Raw genomic sequence first — 16,518 nt, forward strand, 5'->3', positions numbered from 1 at the left:
GTTTGGCCATCACGTATCCACCGGGCAAGGGTTAAATATAGACAATGTTTGCCTGCATTTCCATCTCTGTCCCTTTGCAGAACCCACTCAGCTTATATGACATTTGAAACCTTATTTGGTTGCTATTTAGTGGTTAATGACCAAATGCATTTTTAAAAAGAAAGAACTTAGGGCCTCTAATGATGCAACATCAGAAGGCTGAAGGCTAGCTATAGAAGAACTCTCTTACTTTCCAGTGGCTGACCATGATGTGCCCCCTCTCTTATCCCAACCAGCCAGTCCAGAAACCTTTGAGACCTTTTTGGCTCAACACTCTTCTTCAAACCTCAGGTCAAATGATATGCAGAAAGACAAACTTAATCTTTTTTTCAATGTAATTTATTTATAAGGCGCAGGAGCACGCAGGCATCTGAACACACAGAACATAAACACCCATGGACGAACAAAAGGAATGGGACAAGAAGGGTACTAAAAAAGGAAAACAATATTATTCAAATAGAAGAGTTTTCAGTTTGCTGCGAAATCTACAGATGTTATTTTCAAGCCTTACGTCAAGAGGGAGTGAATTCCAGATTTTGGCAACAATGGCTGGGAATGATTTGCCTAAGCCTTTGGACCATTTGAGGCACAAGGGTTTGACTTGGCCTTTGTAAGAGGAACGGACAGATCTATTCGGAGCATTGGGTGAGATCGTAGATTTCAAATAAGTAGTTGAAGAGACATAAAGACTATTGTGTACCAGCACTGCTGCTTTATAAGAAATACAAGAAGCAACCAGGAGCCAGTGAAGACCCTGTCTGTACACAGAAACGTGTTCCCGTCTTGACTTACTCTTCTCTATATGCATTGTATAATTCTGGATGGTTTGGAGTGTGTTCAAGGATTTTCTAGTAGCTCCAATCAGGAGTGTGTTACAATAATCAATTCTTGATAATACTATAGCCGGAGCAATGGAAGCACAGTTTTCTTTTCAGATAGAAAAGGCCAGATTTTTCACAGCAAGCGAAGATAGAACGAGCAATGTTTGGATACCTAGTTATTACAAACATATGGGAAAGCATGGCATCAAGGTAAATACTGAGCGTTTTGACTTTTTTGGCAACTTGGATGTTACTGATGCCCAGTAGAAAGGATTACTATTTCGGATCCAATGTTGCTTTTGTTTGAGGTAGGCCAAATATTAGTAGCTCTGTTTTATTGCCATTAAGGCACATCCAGTTGATGTTCATCCAGGATTCGATGGAGGAGTAGATGCTTTTGATTTGGTTTGAGTCAAGGTCATGGTTGCCAGATCGTTCCAACACCAGTTGGGTGTCATCAGCATAGTTTGTAAAGAGGCCTCCCAAATCTGCCAAAATGCTACACAGGGGCCTGATGTACAGATTAAATAATAACGGGGACATGCAGGCTCCCTGCGGAACACAACAGGTGATGGGAGCTTGAGATGAGGACGCTTCACCCCAGCAAACTCTGGACATCCGATGGGACAAAAAGGATTGTACCCAGTCAATTGAACTCTGATTGCATAGTCCCACCTTGCTGATGGTGTGGAGCAAGCGTTGATGATCCAGCAATTCAAAGGCCACTGATAGGTCTAAAAGTATCAAGATACCAGGTTGTCCGCTATCCATAATAAAGTGAGGACAAATACTCGAGGAGAAAATGCGCCAAGTTGAGTTTCATCAGTAAATATCTAATGATACGTCAAAAAAGGGTGTCTCTGATGACACGTGTTTCGGCGGTTTGCCTTTATCAAATCTTGGCTTATTGCTTTTTGTATGAGTTCAAAACCAACAAAATCTTTTTGTTGTTTTTTATGAATCCATTACATCACGCACAAAGCATATGCAAGCATCTTCAAAAGAGCAAATACACTTAGGAACAAAGTCAGTGGTTACAGCAGGACAACGCTGGATTTAGGAAATGTGGGACATGCACCATGTGCACATGAGAAGACAAGTACTTTCACCGACATCAATGGCAAAACATTAACAATCAGAGAAGTAATTAATTGCAGGACGCAGTATGTGATATATGGCATTACATGTAAATGTCATAAACTTTATATTGGAAGCATAAAACGAGAGCTGCGAGTTAGAATAAGTGAACACTTATCTAAAATAGGGAGTCAAGATTCTAAGCTCCCTATAGCATACCATTGGCAACAAGTACACCAAATGGACAATAAGACGGATTTAAAATGTATTGGACTTCAGAAAATTGCTCTTGAAAGAAGAAGTGGTGACAGAGAAAAAACTCTTAGACAAGCTCAAGCTTAGACACAACTCTCACTGGTCTCAATTCAGATAATGAGATGGTATCTTTTCTTTAAAACTGATTGTCCCTAAAATTCTTTCTTTTTCAAAACACCCTTATAAGATCCCATATTACATGTGGAATGAATAAGGAAAATGAAGATAAACTCAAGCATGTCTATTATGGTTGAAATGTACCCCATTGTTATAAGCAAATCGATTATACTCATTGTTAAGAGCAAGAAGACATGGCACCTATTTTTGAGAACAGGGTTGGTATAATGCTTGATTAATGTAATGAATGTTTTTGTTATAATTTATAAGGTGCTACATTAACCCAAGAATTATGGCAACACTGGCAATCCGGGAAATGTTTGCAAGTCAATACGCACAAATGTAAGCAAATGTATCAATGGGTTACTGAACTGTTTGCTGTATCTATACCATTTATCAATCACCACTATTAACATAGGCTTCTATTAAGCAACTATAATAGAAGAGAAATACCTCAAGATCAAGCCGGGATCTTATATGCAATAAGAATAAAGTGAATCATACTAAACATACAGACACAAGTAGATATAGTAAATAACATGTTTATACCAACAGTTTAATTACACACAAGAGACTACTATTGCAATATGAGTAGTGTTAGAACATTTATTCACTTATCTGAGAAATGGGGAATATATCGGACTGTTCACTATCGGGAGGAAATAATCTAAAATATATAAAATAGAATAGAATATTATTAACAATAAGTACTAAGTACTTGAAAGAATGAGCTAATTAGAAAATAACAATTAAAGGAGCTTTTATCTTATTTAATTTTACTATAAATACAGTAACTAGTATTTTTGCCAGAGTGCCATCATCCGTCACAAATTGTTTTGAACTCATACAAAAAGCAATAAACCCAGATTTGATAAAGGCAAACCGCCGAAACACTTGTCATCAGAGTGGCACTTTTTTGATATATCCTTAAATAGTTACTGATGAAACTCAACTTGGCACATGGTCTCCTCGAGTATTTGTCCTCACTTTAGTTTTGAGCGGTCTTGGATTTTCGCTGCTATACTCCATTGAGACGCAACAAGCGTGTGAATAACTGATGATAAGCAACAATTGATAGACAAGAATCTTTGAGATCATTTATAAGTCAACTTGGAGGAGTCGCCAAGCACACCAGTTATAAAGATAAGAGCCCTTGGTGTCAAAAACCCTATCCATAATACTTAACAAATGGGTTTGAAGATCTAATAGGGTAGTTTTGGTACTATGTAGAGGCCTAAAGCAAGATTGCCTAGTATGATGCATGTCTGACGCCTCCACAAATTCCTGAAATTGTGTTGTAGCAACCTTATCCAAGATCTTCAGTAGAATGTTGCAATTGATAATAGGTCTCAGATTACCAGTATCCAAAGGGTCTAGACCTGGTTGTAAAGACTTTAGTGGGGTATCTGTACTCCTGCTCCCTATATGGCGAAGTCGAGGCACAGAGGACCCCAGCTGAGATTCTCTATTGTTGGTAGCAATGGATGAGCAATCAAGGCTTAGCTCCCAGGAGGTGATGCAGGCTGGTTCCTAAGTACAGTGTAGTCCCCAAGCATCCACAAAGGAATATCCACTCCCTATATCAGTGAAAACACAGTTTTTATATAAATAAGGTTCATGTTATGTACACAATCACAATAACATACTTTGGGCTCCGGCATTTCTAAAATGGTAAATATATACAGTTTCTATGTGGTACCACTGTTACTCTGATTCAATTAAAATGCATCAACTGTAGACAGTTCAAATAACATATAAATCAATATAGCGAAAGGTATCAAACATAGATTTAGGAAGAAAACAGGTTGTTAGATGATTGGCAGAAGGCTGTGTCCCGTTTACCTAGACACAATTTGGTGTGAGGCCCCCGCCCCCCCCCAACCTGGGCAACCTGTAAATAAAGCTATAACACAAGCCCAGTGCATATATTGTCTAATAGAGTCTTATCTCCTTCTATAAAAGTTGTACCATCCCAATGTACCTGGAATAGCATAGTTCAACGTTGGGTCATCGACAGATCCTTCTTGAGCGGCTCCCTGTAAGGCAGGAGCCACGGATCGTCGAAATCCCATGAGGAAATGGTGAACAAAGGTGCCGTGGCAGCGGCTTCGGTCCTGGCGGTGCTAGTCGACGATCGGTCGTGGACGTTCTGCGAAGATGAGGCGTGCGGGGCACCTCGACAACCATAGTTCGCTGCCACAAAGAGTTACTGAAGAACTTTGGCCCAGCAAGGGCGGTGGGTCATCAGCGTCTTTATGGTGTTCGGGTGGCGGGAAACCCAGCTGTGGATTCTCCTCAGCGCGTTGGCGGCCTTGGCTTTCTCCGGCGGGACACAGCGGTCGTCGGTGATGAGCGAGGGAGTCCTTTTTTCAAAGTGTTCTTAGGCAATGGAGCGTTGCGGCATCGTCGACGGGGATGGACTTCAATGTCCGGGCGCTTCGCTTTGTGATTCGGCAGCGGTCCCCATCTCCGGTCGGCAGCCTTTCGAGGACTGACTTCCAGAGCGCTTTGGCAAAGGTTAGCTGGTACATGATGGTCCCTGTAGCTCGGAAAGAGGTCTCCCAGCCAGGTCCTCTCTTGGATCAGTTCCTTGAAGGCACAGCAGCTTTCAGATTGGCGAAGGACAGCAGCAGCAATTCTTCTTCTTCCAGTGGACTTCAAGGTTAAGCATTAAGTATCAACTTCAGCTTCTGAACAATTTCCATCAGTGAGAGGTCCCATATATACTGTTTGGTCTCTCATTCACTCTGCTGGGTCACACTCAGGCAACCAATCATTCAAAGGGTATTCAGGCAGGCAGGCAGCCAATCAGGCTCACATTGCATTCAGGCCATTCTTCTCCATCCAGACCCTCACAACAAGGAATGTAGATTGTGACAAGTACCCAGCCATGCAGCACTCCACACTGCATTCCTACCAGTTTGAGGCAGGGCTGTCTCAGTCTTTGTGTCACATACCGGAAACCAGACACCCATAACATGAAATGCATATTGGTCAAACACTCCATTCACCCAGGTCCCACTCCAAGGGTGTACCCATAACATACCGTCATTGGGAAGGGTCTAGCCAGTCTTGCCTGGACTTCCCCACAATACCATATATGGAACGTCCACCCAAAAACCAGTCAGGGGGAAGGGACAAAGTCAAGCCTTCCCAAGACTTTGGGAAAAACAAGGTAACAGGCAACAGAAAGCAAGAGGCCACGGGGGCCCTCTTGTCTCATTTCATTAATCAACTGATTCCAATGGCAGGACCTGGGTATCCCAAATTGGAGGATACTCAGAGCACCTGTCAAATTCAGCATGGGGCTGGACCAGCCCATACCCTGCTCTGTGGGCCACACACAGGTGCCCGAAAACATAACACTAGGGGTACAGGGTTGTACTCCCACCCATGGGTGTCATAAGGGTATCCCAAGGGTCTGTATACAAAACCAAAAAGGAAGAGCTGCACTGCCAGGAGTCCCACATGGACTCCTGGGCAGAAAATAACATGGATCCTACACAAAAAAGGACTACAGAACAAGGACAAGGAGGCAAGAAAAGGGAAGGAAGATCTCCTTATTGCCAAGGATAGGTTTATGGGGAATGATATTTTCAGGGCAAGACAGTGGATGCATCGTGGATAGAAGTTTAATCAAATCAAGAATGGAAATGGTGTGGAAGTCAAAATGCTGCTGCTCCACCTTTGGGGGTTTTATAATAAAGGTAAAGTCTGATTTCTGTTTAGACAGAGAGGTCTTAATCTTGTCACAAGCTTTTGAGATCTTATCTTCAAAGGCAAGCTGGACTTGAGCACAGTCTAGGTCAGAGGGGATGACAGTTTTTCGTTGAGCTTTTGGTTTCTCCAAGAGCTTAAGTATCTCAAAAGGTTTTTTCGTACTATGTTTTGCTCCCCGGTAGACTTTGTCGCAAGACTTCCAAGTGCTCTTGTTAATGTCAGAGGCATCTTTCAGCCACCGGCCTCTGCCTTTCTTTTATCTTTTTTCAGGAGGCCCACTTCTTGTGTGAACCATTTGTGGTGGCCAATATTCTCTCTAATTTGAGTCTGAGTGGAGCCACTTTATTGAGCATACCTTCCACAACAAGACTTAAAAATCTTAACTAATGATGTGGGTGAATCCAAATCCTTAGAGGAGAGTATGGCCTGATCAATGCAGGTCTGCAGATCTTTAGAACCAACTTTGTTAAAGTTGCGACTAATGGCTTTTGTTAATGGGTTGTTTTTAATGGTGGACCTTGCAACAGAATTTTAAAATCAATTGCATAATGGTCTGTCCATAAACATGGGGTTGTGCTACTAATATGGACATTAGGGTTCCTAGCAACAATCCAGTCAAGGATATTGCCTTGATGTGTAGTAGAGTTATGATTAGGTAGAAGGAAGTCAATGTTATTTAAGGCTGAGACTAACGCTTGGCTTCTTTAATTATGTCATTATTTATCCATTGATTGAAATCGCCGGCCAGTAAAGTTGAGCAATTAGGACCATTCAAATCTCTAAGGAGTGATACGAGATCGGAGTTGAAATTAGGCATGTGCATAGGGGGGCAATAAACTAGGACGCGGTTCACACAGCTCCAAAGGGTAGGGGTCATTTGGAAAATGTAAAATCTCACTGTTTCGACAAGAGCTAGGTGACTAAAAAGGTTTTAGGTTTTTTTTAGCAATAATTGTGACACCCCACCATGTCCTAATGCCCGGTTCTGACAGGTGATAGAATATCCATCAGGAGTAGCCAAAGATATCATGGAGCCACTTGTATTAGTGACCCAGGTTTCTATTGGGAGGAGTATGTCCAGATCTAACTCCAAGATGTAATCATGAATGTCAGAGGCATATTTGTTGAGGGACCTGGTATTGAGCAAGGCACATTTAAGGGTCTGTGGTTGAATGGCGCCCAAGGGTTCAGCCAAAAAATACTTTTTTTAGGCTTTCAGGGTCTGGAAGAGGGGGGGCTTTGAGCAGGGTCTGTGATCAAGTGAGATGTACAAATTGGTGATCGAAGAGCATTCAGGGGTTCAGATGAGATATTGTTATTTACGGTTTTTACATCTGAACGAGAACAACTTTGCTTGGGGATAATTATTTCCTTATTGAGACCAAAGTTCGGGTCAGGAAAAGCAGAATTCATGGTCGTCCCGCAAGCTTCACTCGCCTGAGAAGGACTACCAAGGGTTAACTGGTGATGGGCTTTAACCTCCGGGTTGGGAATATTGCAGGGCGTGAGGGAGGAGAGTTTAGTCACAGTTTTTGTATGTGAATTTGGGGCTTCGAGAACTGAGCAGCGAGACGGACCATAACCATAATGAACCAATATCAGATTACTACAGCCTTGGAATCCCTTCACTCACTTCCGATAGAACTAAGGATCCACTTTACGTGTTGCATGTCATCCACTGGGTATTATTGAGTTAAATTCAAGCCTTTATTCAAAATATATGCTACATTCAGCCGATAACTATGACAAGTGCATGAGGAAAAATACATTAAAAAGAATGTCATCTATTTTAAAGAATCAATTAGTAAATGTGTGTCTAAACAGTGGAACAATATCAAGTATTCCCCAGGATAAGCATTTTTCCTATTCTAGTCCCAAGCAGGAGCTCGTACAGAATTATATTTCATCCATCTTCAAAACACTTAAAACATATGTATAAGGTTAGACAAGGCTGAAGGAAATCGAACATCAGCAGGATTAAGCTGGCCAAGCGTGCTCTTGGGGACAATTATTGTATTACTAGATGTTCATTTGTGGCTAAAAAACATGTTTGTAAAGTTGAGGAACTAATATCAGTAATTCTTGAAAGATGCAATTTTTTTAATTAAACGGCAGACACATGTTACACATGTTACAAGTCATGGGCACTTTTTCAAGGCATTGGCAGCAGAGTCAATCTTTGGAGTTGCAATGCATTATGTGCTGTAACTCTTGTAGTCGGTTCTCCTGGGTAAATCCAGGCAGTATCATCCAATTTCTGTCTTTCATCTACGCCAGCATCGTTGTAGGCACGTAGGCCGTTGGGCAGGCAAACATCCTCTGCAGGATGTCACTCTGTAGGGCAAACACAGACAGTAAGAGTGAGTGGGGAAGCGATACACAGGGAGGTGGGGCTGTAAGCGAGGGAAAGGCAAGGGAGATAGCACATGGGATGGTGAGGTGTGGGAGGTGTGGAGGATTTGAGCGTGAGAGAATATGCAGTAAGACTGCGTTTATCCTCATCGGCACACATGCTCCCTCCTTTCTTGTCACTCTCTGGCTGACCTCTCTTGGCCCTCTTCCTGCTCCCACCTGTGAGGCTAAAAGCCTTGGGGTCATCTTCGACTCCACACTCTCCTTCTCTCCTCATATCTCTGACGTCTCTAAGAAGTCACACTACCAGCTCCACCTCCTCAGCGGTATTCTTCCTTTCCTCTCCTTCCCGCAGAAGCTCACTGTCTCCAGATCTCTGGTTCTCTCTAGGCTGGACTACTGCAACCGCCTCTTTCTAAATGTGCCTGCCTCTACTCTCTGCCCTCTGCAGCTCCTCCAAAACAGGACTGAGAGACTTGTCCTTGGCCTCAAGCCCAGGGATCGTATCTCTCCAGGACTGAAATCTCTGCACTGGCTCAAAGCCCTCTGCATTGTCCATAAGGCCTTCTGGGGCCTGGGGCCTCAATACCTTCCACTCTTTCTTCCTAAATAGCTTCCTTCTCGAGCTCTTCGCTCATCTGCCTCCAACTCCCTCAGGGTCAGTCGCTTCTCCAAGCAACAAGTTGGTGGTAGATCTCTTTCTTCGGCTGGGGCCTCTCTCTGGAACAGCCTCCCTGCCTCTCGGAAACTTGAGGAACACCATCTCCGGTTCTGGAAGCACCTCAAGACCTTCCTCTTTGCTTCTGCCTTCTCTCCTTCTCACCCCTGCTGATCGCCTGGCTAAAACTGAAACTGCACTGGTTACCTGGCTACTCTCTGATCTCGGGCCCAGGTCCCCTCCCTGCCAGTTGCACACCTGCACTGCCCCCATGGCAACCCTGGCAATCGGGGGCTGTTTCTGTATCCCTACAGCTCCCTTCCAGCACTTGACGCCTCCAGCTGGCCACATTTTTTATTTATGTATTTATTGTTTTATTATTTTTACTGTTATCCTATGTACTGCACTGCTCCTTCCCCATTCCCCATGTACTTTACCCTCCCCTGTACTTGTGCAATCTCAATGTCACCTGGCCTAGTAAGATTGTTGTCTCTGTGTTGCCTCTCCCTTGCCTAGTCGCGCCTTTAAGTACTTGTGTATATGTGCGTTATAAATGCCATATCATATCATATCAGGAACCCTGAAAATGCAAGGGAGGAATGTTTGGGTCAGTGTGAAGCATACAAACATTTGGTAGGTCGGAGCGTGACAGGCAGGCTCTGGAACCAGAACCATAAACTTGCGTGGTGGCCATTGAACCAGAAATAAATAAATTATTTGTTCAAACTTTATGTATACTAGGTGTTTTTTCCATGCCAATACTGTGTAGTTAGCAACTGCAAATTGTATATAATCCATCGCCATAGATTGAGGCTGGAATAGCTTTCCTGAACAAATGCACTCTCAGACCCCTTAGGGACGGATGGAACAAACCTATATTTCCTCTGCTTAGTAAGGTATTCAAACTTTAAAAATGGGCCAATGTTCTCAAGTAAACACATGCTTGACATGGGCCTCATCACGAGTTGGCCGGTATCCCGTCTGTAATACTGCCCAACTGTAATAGCGTTAGTGCCAACATGTCCGGCGGTATTACCGCCGGATCACGGGTTGGGCATTAACGGTAAATCTCCATTGAGTTCATTGGATCCAAAGGGGAATTTTCGGCACCAATACTGCGCGCTAACACAGCCGGCGGTATTTACGCTGAAAAGCTGGAGGTAAAACAGCCCATTTAGCGCCCAGTTCGTGTTAGGGTGAGCCCTTAAATGCGACGTATTAACGTTACCGCCGCATTTAAGGGCTATCGCCCAACTCATGATGAGGCCAAAAGAGTTTTATTGACCCCATTTCATAGTGTAGGTGGCACATTGAGCTTAAACTGCACATATAGATCTAACTTAAGATGGGTATACTATTTCAAGGTAATACACCCACTCTGCAGCTTCTGACAATGTCACATGTACATCACCCACTGAGAGGAACAGAGGCATTATGTGAGCAAGCGGAAGTTACCAGCTAATTGAAGTGTCCCTGAAGTAAGTACATATAGCATTCTCCACTGCTCCACAGTCCTCCCTTAGACCTGCCAAAAGTCCTACAGATGTCCAGTCCATGGAAAAACCCTCATTCCATCCAAATGCACACATGCATTCTAATCGTTCTCTGTGACCTCCAACACTCTGGACTTCGGTTCTTGAGGGCGTTCCCACCACCAGCGCATTGAGACTATAAGAATGGTAAAAGGTGCTGTATAAACTACAACAGAATTAGAAATAGGTCTTTTGAGAAAAGGAGGGTCTAGTGTTGTGTTCAGGTGTCAACACTACTTCCCAGGAGAAGAAATCTATTATAAAGGCATCCCCAGAAAACATTGAACGTGCATGTGACATACGTGGTGATTTGACAAGCATTTCAGACCCCATTCACAGCTCTTTGTGTGGAGTGGAACTTGGTAAACAGCGCATGTTGAGTTTGCAAGTCTCAGCAAGGATCTCAAGCAACAAGTGAAAACGTGCAGATCGAGCATACACGCTCAGCACACGGATGATTAAAATAGAGAATCAAACTCACTTTTGAACATGAGAGCTGGAATACGGGATCAGCAGGCCAACTAAAACAGGAGCATGGGCCAAAAAAGCATATATCAAGTGAAACTAGAGGCCAGACACTTGGAGAGGATGTGGAAACATTAGGGCATAGGCTGTCCTGAGTAAACCTAGTAAGTAGAAAATGTGCCCATCAATTGAAACTCCTTTTGGGACAACTTGTGAGAGTTCTCAACTAGAAAAAAAGAGTCAGCTGTCTCCTGACTTTGAGAATGTTTGGATGACACTCCAGACCATGAGTTGAGGAGAACAGCTGGAGAATCAAAAACTGCATTCACCAAGCGAGTATGTCAAGTAGCCACAAGGTGGCTAATCCAAATGAACTCCCATGTAGAACAGGCCAGGCATGGAGAAATGACAAGATTAAAGAGCCTGCAAGGAGTCTAGGCCCAGAGGTTGGGCAGGTACCGTGCCTTTCAAAGAGAAACCTGCTTGGGGCCCACGCCCAGATTCTGGTGGTAATTAAAAAGCCTCCAATGCCAACTAATGGTGTTTGCATCTTGATGAAACCTTTGTCTGAGGGGTTATTATTACTACACCCTAACAAACACCTAGGTAGGGGGTAGAAAGTCCTACCATGGAGAAAACCATGGGCAAGCGGGGTATGATACATGTCTTGCCCCATATGCATTTCAAGGCTACAGCATTCTGGACTACATGATAATGGAATTGTCTGACAAACAAAGAAGTGTGCAGAGGCATTTAAACTACCCTTAGACTGTGAGTTATCTGAAGGATACTTTCCTGGGCGTAGACATTCCACAAACTTGTGGTTTAGGTTAGGGGTAAGACATTGGTCTCAGGACATTATGTCCTTTTATACTAGCCCTTAATTGAACTTGATGTATCCTTCCTTCCTCCCACTTTTGCCTTAGAGTTTCCCTTTTGCATTGGTTCATCATTCAATGTACTTTCCTCCAACACGCTCCCAGTAAGAGATAAAAGGTGTTGAAACCTTCCTATGTGTTGTGTGTTCTGCAGTCTCAACCCCATCACAGCATGGTGTTAGAGTGGGATGCCCAGAACTGGCCCAAGATTCATACCCATAAAAATCAACATTTGAAGGTACTTATCACCTGAAGCCAAGCTACTAAACAGGGCCGACTTGGGGCCACATGAAATATTCTCAATGTCTTGGACACTATCATCCCTGCAGGGGATCAGCCATATTGAGGACCAGCCTCTGCATCCTAGTCTTGAGGGATACCTATGCAACGCTGGTGTCCTTATCTGGGCTGGATACTAACAGTTGCATTAATGTAGGAGCTGGGGTAGTGGACCAGAACCATACGGTTAACTATGGCTACCAAACCAGCTCAGTACAAAAAGAGAACCCTATAACCTAGCAAATTTGTGAATTCATCTTCAAACGAACCTTACTGGAGGTTCCCAAACTACCACCCATTGGAATAGCTGAACAGGGGTTTGGTTCCACACATCCCCACGAGGACACAAAAACTGATTTGGAGCTGGTGAAAGACCACAGATGTCTCCTGAGCTTGCGCCTATCGAGAGGAGTTGCCCGGCCCTCTAAAGCTTCTACAAGGGTTAAGGGACAGGACATTCAAAGTCACTATTTTGTTTAAGGGCAAGAGTTATTAAATAGTGCTGAAAACACCACAAAGAGGGATGGAGAACCTACGTTCTGGTACTCAAACCATTCCAAGTTCCCCTAAGTAAATGGTTCCCTCACATCTCACTGTGGGGGGTCTGAGGTGTGACCAACACCCAGGACCAAGTACTGTGCCTATATTTGTGCCCTGGAATACTGTACAAATTGTCCCATGTGGAAGAAACCCTCACTAGCAGATATTCCTAGGGTCCCTCTACAACCCATACACATTATTGATGTACCCTTTTCTTGCATTGGACGAGAAATTATTTAACTCTCAAACCCCTCAAGAGTAGGGAACGGATATACATTGCTAGTGATTGACTATGCTACAAGATACCCCGGGACCCTTTTCCTCTAAGTGAACATCTCCAAGCATATCCTGCTACATTCAGGGCCTCATTGTAGAATCGTTTGTAGTGGTAAGGAGCAGTAAAAGCCTTACATCCAACCAAGGTGTATGCTTGTTTTAACATCTCCATTACCACGCCTGATGATTTGAATTTGTTTGATAAGGGTAGGGGGGAGCACAGATTGCAATTTGCAATCCTGCCACACATCGCTACAGAACATATAGATATATACAGCATGTAAATATGGATACAACTCCAGTGGCATCTTATTTTGATTCTGGCGAATATGCTCTGGAATTCTATGCAATCTGACACCTTTTTGAACCTGTTCATGTAAATGTATCTTGCAATGCACTTAAATGGCGCAAGGCATTTACAAATCAGTTTGGTAAAAATGGTAAAGGTCTGCCGGGACTTTCATGTTAGTTACACTCTTGTCCAAAGCAACAATTCATTTCCTGTAAGGGAGTGTGAATGCGTGCATGAGAGTGCACACTTTCTTTTGCTCCATCCATGCAATTTATGGGGACTTGCAAAATGAGCCCCTTAGCAGTCTATTTCATTTGGATGAGATTTCCCAAAGAGATTCTCACCGACCAAAGGTCAAGCTTTATGTCTGATGTCTTGGGGGAGATCAAGAAGCTGCTCTATATTAAAACCCCATACACCGACGATAAACAGGGGGACTGGTGGAGAGATTTAATCAAACGCACACGAATGTGTAAATAGTAAGTGGTAGCAGAGGATGGGAATAATTAGTTTGTGTTGCTCCACTGGGCTTGGTTACCCTGTGGAAAAACCCCAAGCAGCCGCTAGGGTCACACATTTTGTTTTACTGCACAAAAGACAACCACGGGATGTCCTTCATATGTTGAAAGAGGGTTGGGAAAAGAAGGCGAAACAGCCCACCAACAAAGCCCACATAGACCAGATAACATGGGACCGAATGAATGACTCTTGTCTCGGACATGGGCAATAGCTACTATAACATGTGAAGGGGGGAACAGTAATTATGGGTAATAAACCTTTGGCTCAGAGGCATGACTCCTTGATTCCCCAGTACCCCAAGCTGCACTTTGACTCTTATGTGCTCCGATGGCTGCTGCAGGTGACAGGTGACAGAATTGGTTGCTCTCGATATCTCCCAGAACATGATTCAGAGGCCTGAAACCTAAGCCCATAGTACATTTCTCTCAGCTAGTGGGACAGTGCAGCTGAGAAAAAAAAGCCTGCAGAGAGGCTGGGGCAAATGGGACAAAAACGCAAAGATGATCCTGCACACCTGTCTTTCAATAAGATCTCATAAACCACCTGGCCATTACAGACAGCACCTCGGCCCACCCCTCCTAGAGCCAACCCCCAAAAACAAGTAGATTGCAGCAAAATCCTTTTTGTAATTGTGTTGAATGATGGACATGATCTGGATTGCACCTAATCTATGATAATGTGGTCTTGTGCAGCACATCTCTGCCATTGCGCGGCCTCACTCACTGTTTGTGGCTCTGTAAGAAAAGAGGGCAGGGGATTAGTGGGGCAGGGGGAGAGGGAGGTTCAAACCTGTGCTGTTGATGAATGCGGACCGGAAATATGCATGTCCCGACTGCCATTATGGTTCCTTGTGGTTTTTGCTGGTGGCACTTGGGTGCATGTTTTATCCGGACCGAATAATCCAAGATCTATTAGATGGCATTGGTGGTTCAGCGAGAGAGCTGCTGGTGTGAAGCAGGCTAGGTGGGTATGTGATAGTGATTAAGATGCGGTCGACCGTGCACTGAGCTCTTAAAGGCTCCCTGAGGTTAATGTGGCTAGGGTGGTGCTAATATGCATGAAGACAGCATGTAGACAGGGGTTTTTGTGTGTGCTGAAAGGGCGATAGAGGATTAAGAGGTGAGTTGGCTAGTTGGGGAAAGGAGAGGTGATTTGGGGTTCCTTGAGGAGTCCTGTTATTGGAGTTCTAGGGCTCGACCAAAACAGTTGAGTTCCAATATGCTGCTCGCTGAGTGCTGAGGTTTTTTCACAGAGGTGAGTTGGTTAGTTGGGGAAAGGAGAGGTGATTTGGGGTTCCTTGAGGAGTCTTGTTATTGGAGTTCTAGGGCTCGACCAAAACAGTTGAGTTCCAATATGCTGCTCGCTGAGTGCTGAGGTTTTTTCACATTCTAATACTTCAGGATGAGCTGAATAGTTTCACCTTTAGATATTTTCGATTCAACATCATTTTTACTTTTCATAATGTGGCATGTGGGTCACCCTCCTCCTTATCACAGAAGCAAAACGGAAATGTCCCGCAACATGGCTGCAGCCATGGCTTCCATATATTGTTGGGCTGAGAGAACTGCAGAGGGACGACGGCCAGTGTCTTTCGATGCTCTTCCACTGCTCTGTCAATTCTGCTAACGACTGCTTTGAACTGCGGCTCGGTGTCGGGTGAGAGAGGTACGTCTTCTCTAGGATCACTTGCGAGATCAAACAACAATGGAGGATTATGATGGTTGACAGAATCGCCATAACACGAGCACAGTCTTCTCCCATAGCAGGCACCGGCTCCTTCCGGATGGAACACTGGAGTCACATAATGAGCCTTCCATATAGCACCAACTGACAGAGAAGGGACAAAACATGTTATCTATAATGGAAAACATCTTTAATGGAACAAATGAATTACAGCGTGACCTAGATACATATAACAACTGTTAATGGTACATCCAGGTTATATGAGACAGATCTCCTCTCAAAAAACTAAAATCACTCATTTAAATCTCAAGAAGAAAACTAGCAAAAAAAGAGGAACGTTTAAAAAAAAAGTTATCAACATTACTTTGAACCCTAAAACATGATTTCCTTGACTTGTGTGTTTGGGATGCTCCAAGTTCATTCATTACATTAAACATTTATCGAAAATTAATTACATTTGTGGGAAAATGCAAAACCACAGTAGCACGCCCAATAGAATCAGCAGGTTGGCAACACAGGGAGGTATTTCACCTTTTTGTTAAAACATTATTTCAATGCAGAGGCTCTTGATATGGTCCAATGGCTAGCAGACTCATTTTAATTGTGCTGGAGAATAAGGCAGAAAGAGCCGGACCCTTTCTCCAATATTTTCTTGACTAACCCCATGAGGCAATTGACACATGAACATATGACCACACCAGAGGTTCTCCCACCTGTTACTAATTCATGCTGTGTATTCAAATGGATTACAGCAATACACACGTGCCAAAGATTATTAATGGCGGCTGCAATCAAAATGTATGGTTTCCATCATTACAACAGATCCCTTTGGATGGCACCTGCTTATTAAACCGCCACAAAATATGCAGGCACAACCTTCTCTGCTGGCATAAGGATGCTGATCATGCAGACAGGCTGCTGTATTTTCTGCACCGCGAAGAAAAACCGTCAGGGTAACTCTGGTTTAGAGATTCCTCAAGGCTTCCCGCACTGGGCAAGAGTCCCTTTTAGAAAG

General features: G+C 43.7%; 1 protein-coding gene across 3 annotated transcripts in view; it reads right to left on the minus strand.

The window, feature by feature from the left end:
• Nucleotides 1-1,768: 1,768 nt before the first annotated feature.
• Nucleotides 1,769-16,518, minus strand: part of LOC138526375 (arylsulfatase D-like) — a 344,213-nt gene continuing 329,463 nt past the window's right edge. For all 3 annotated transcript variants that reach the window (XM_069637044.1, XM_069637046.1, XM_069637047.1), the window contains one exon: nucleotides 1,769-15,647. In XM_069637044.1, coding sequence (XP_069493145.1) covers nucleotides 15,277-15,647 — 371 coding nt within the window. In that variant the 3' untranslated portion in view covers nucleotides 1,769-15,276. The remainder of the gene's footprint in view (nucleotides 15,648-16,518) is intronic.

This window comes from Ambystoma mexicanum, chromosome 7p, assembly GCF_040938575.1.
Source record: "Ambystoma mexicanum isolate Mex_15411 chromosome 7p, UKY_AmexF1_1, whole genome shotgun sequence".
Lineage (NCBI taxonomy): Eukaryota > Metazoa > Chordata > Amphibia > Caudata > Ambystomatidae > Ambystoma > Ambystoma mexicanum.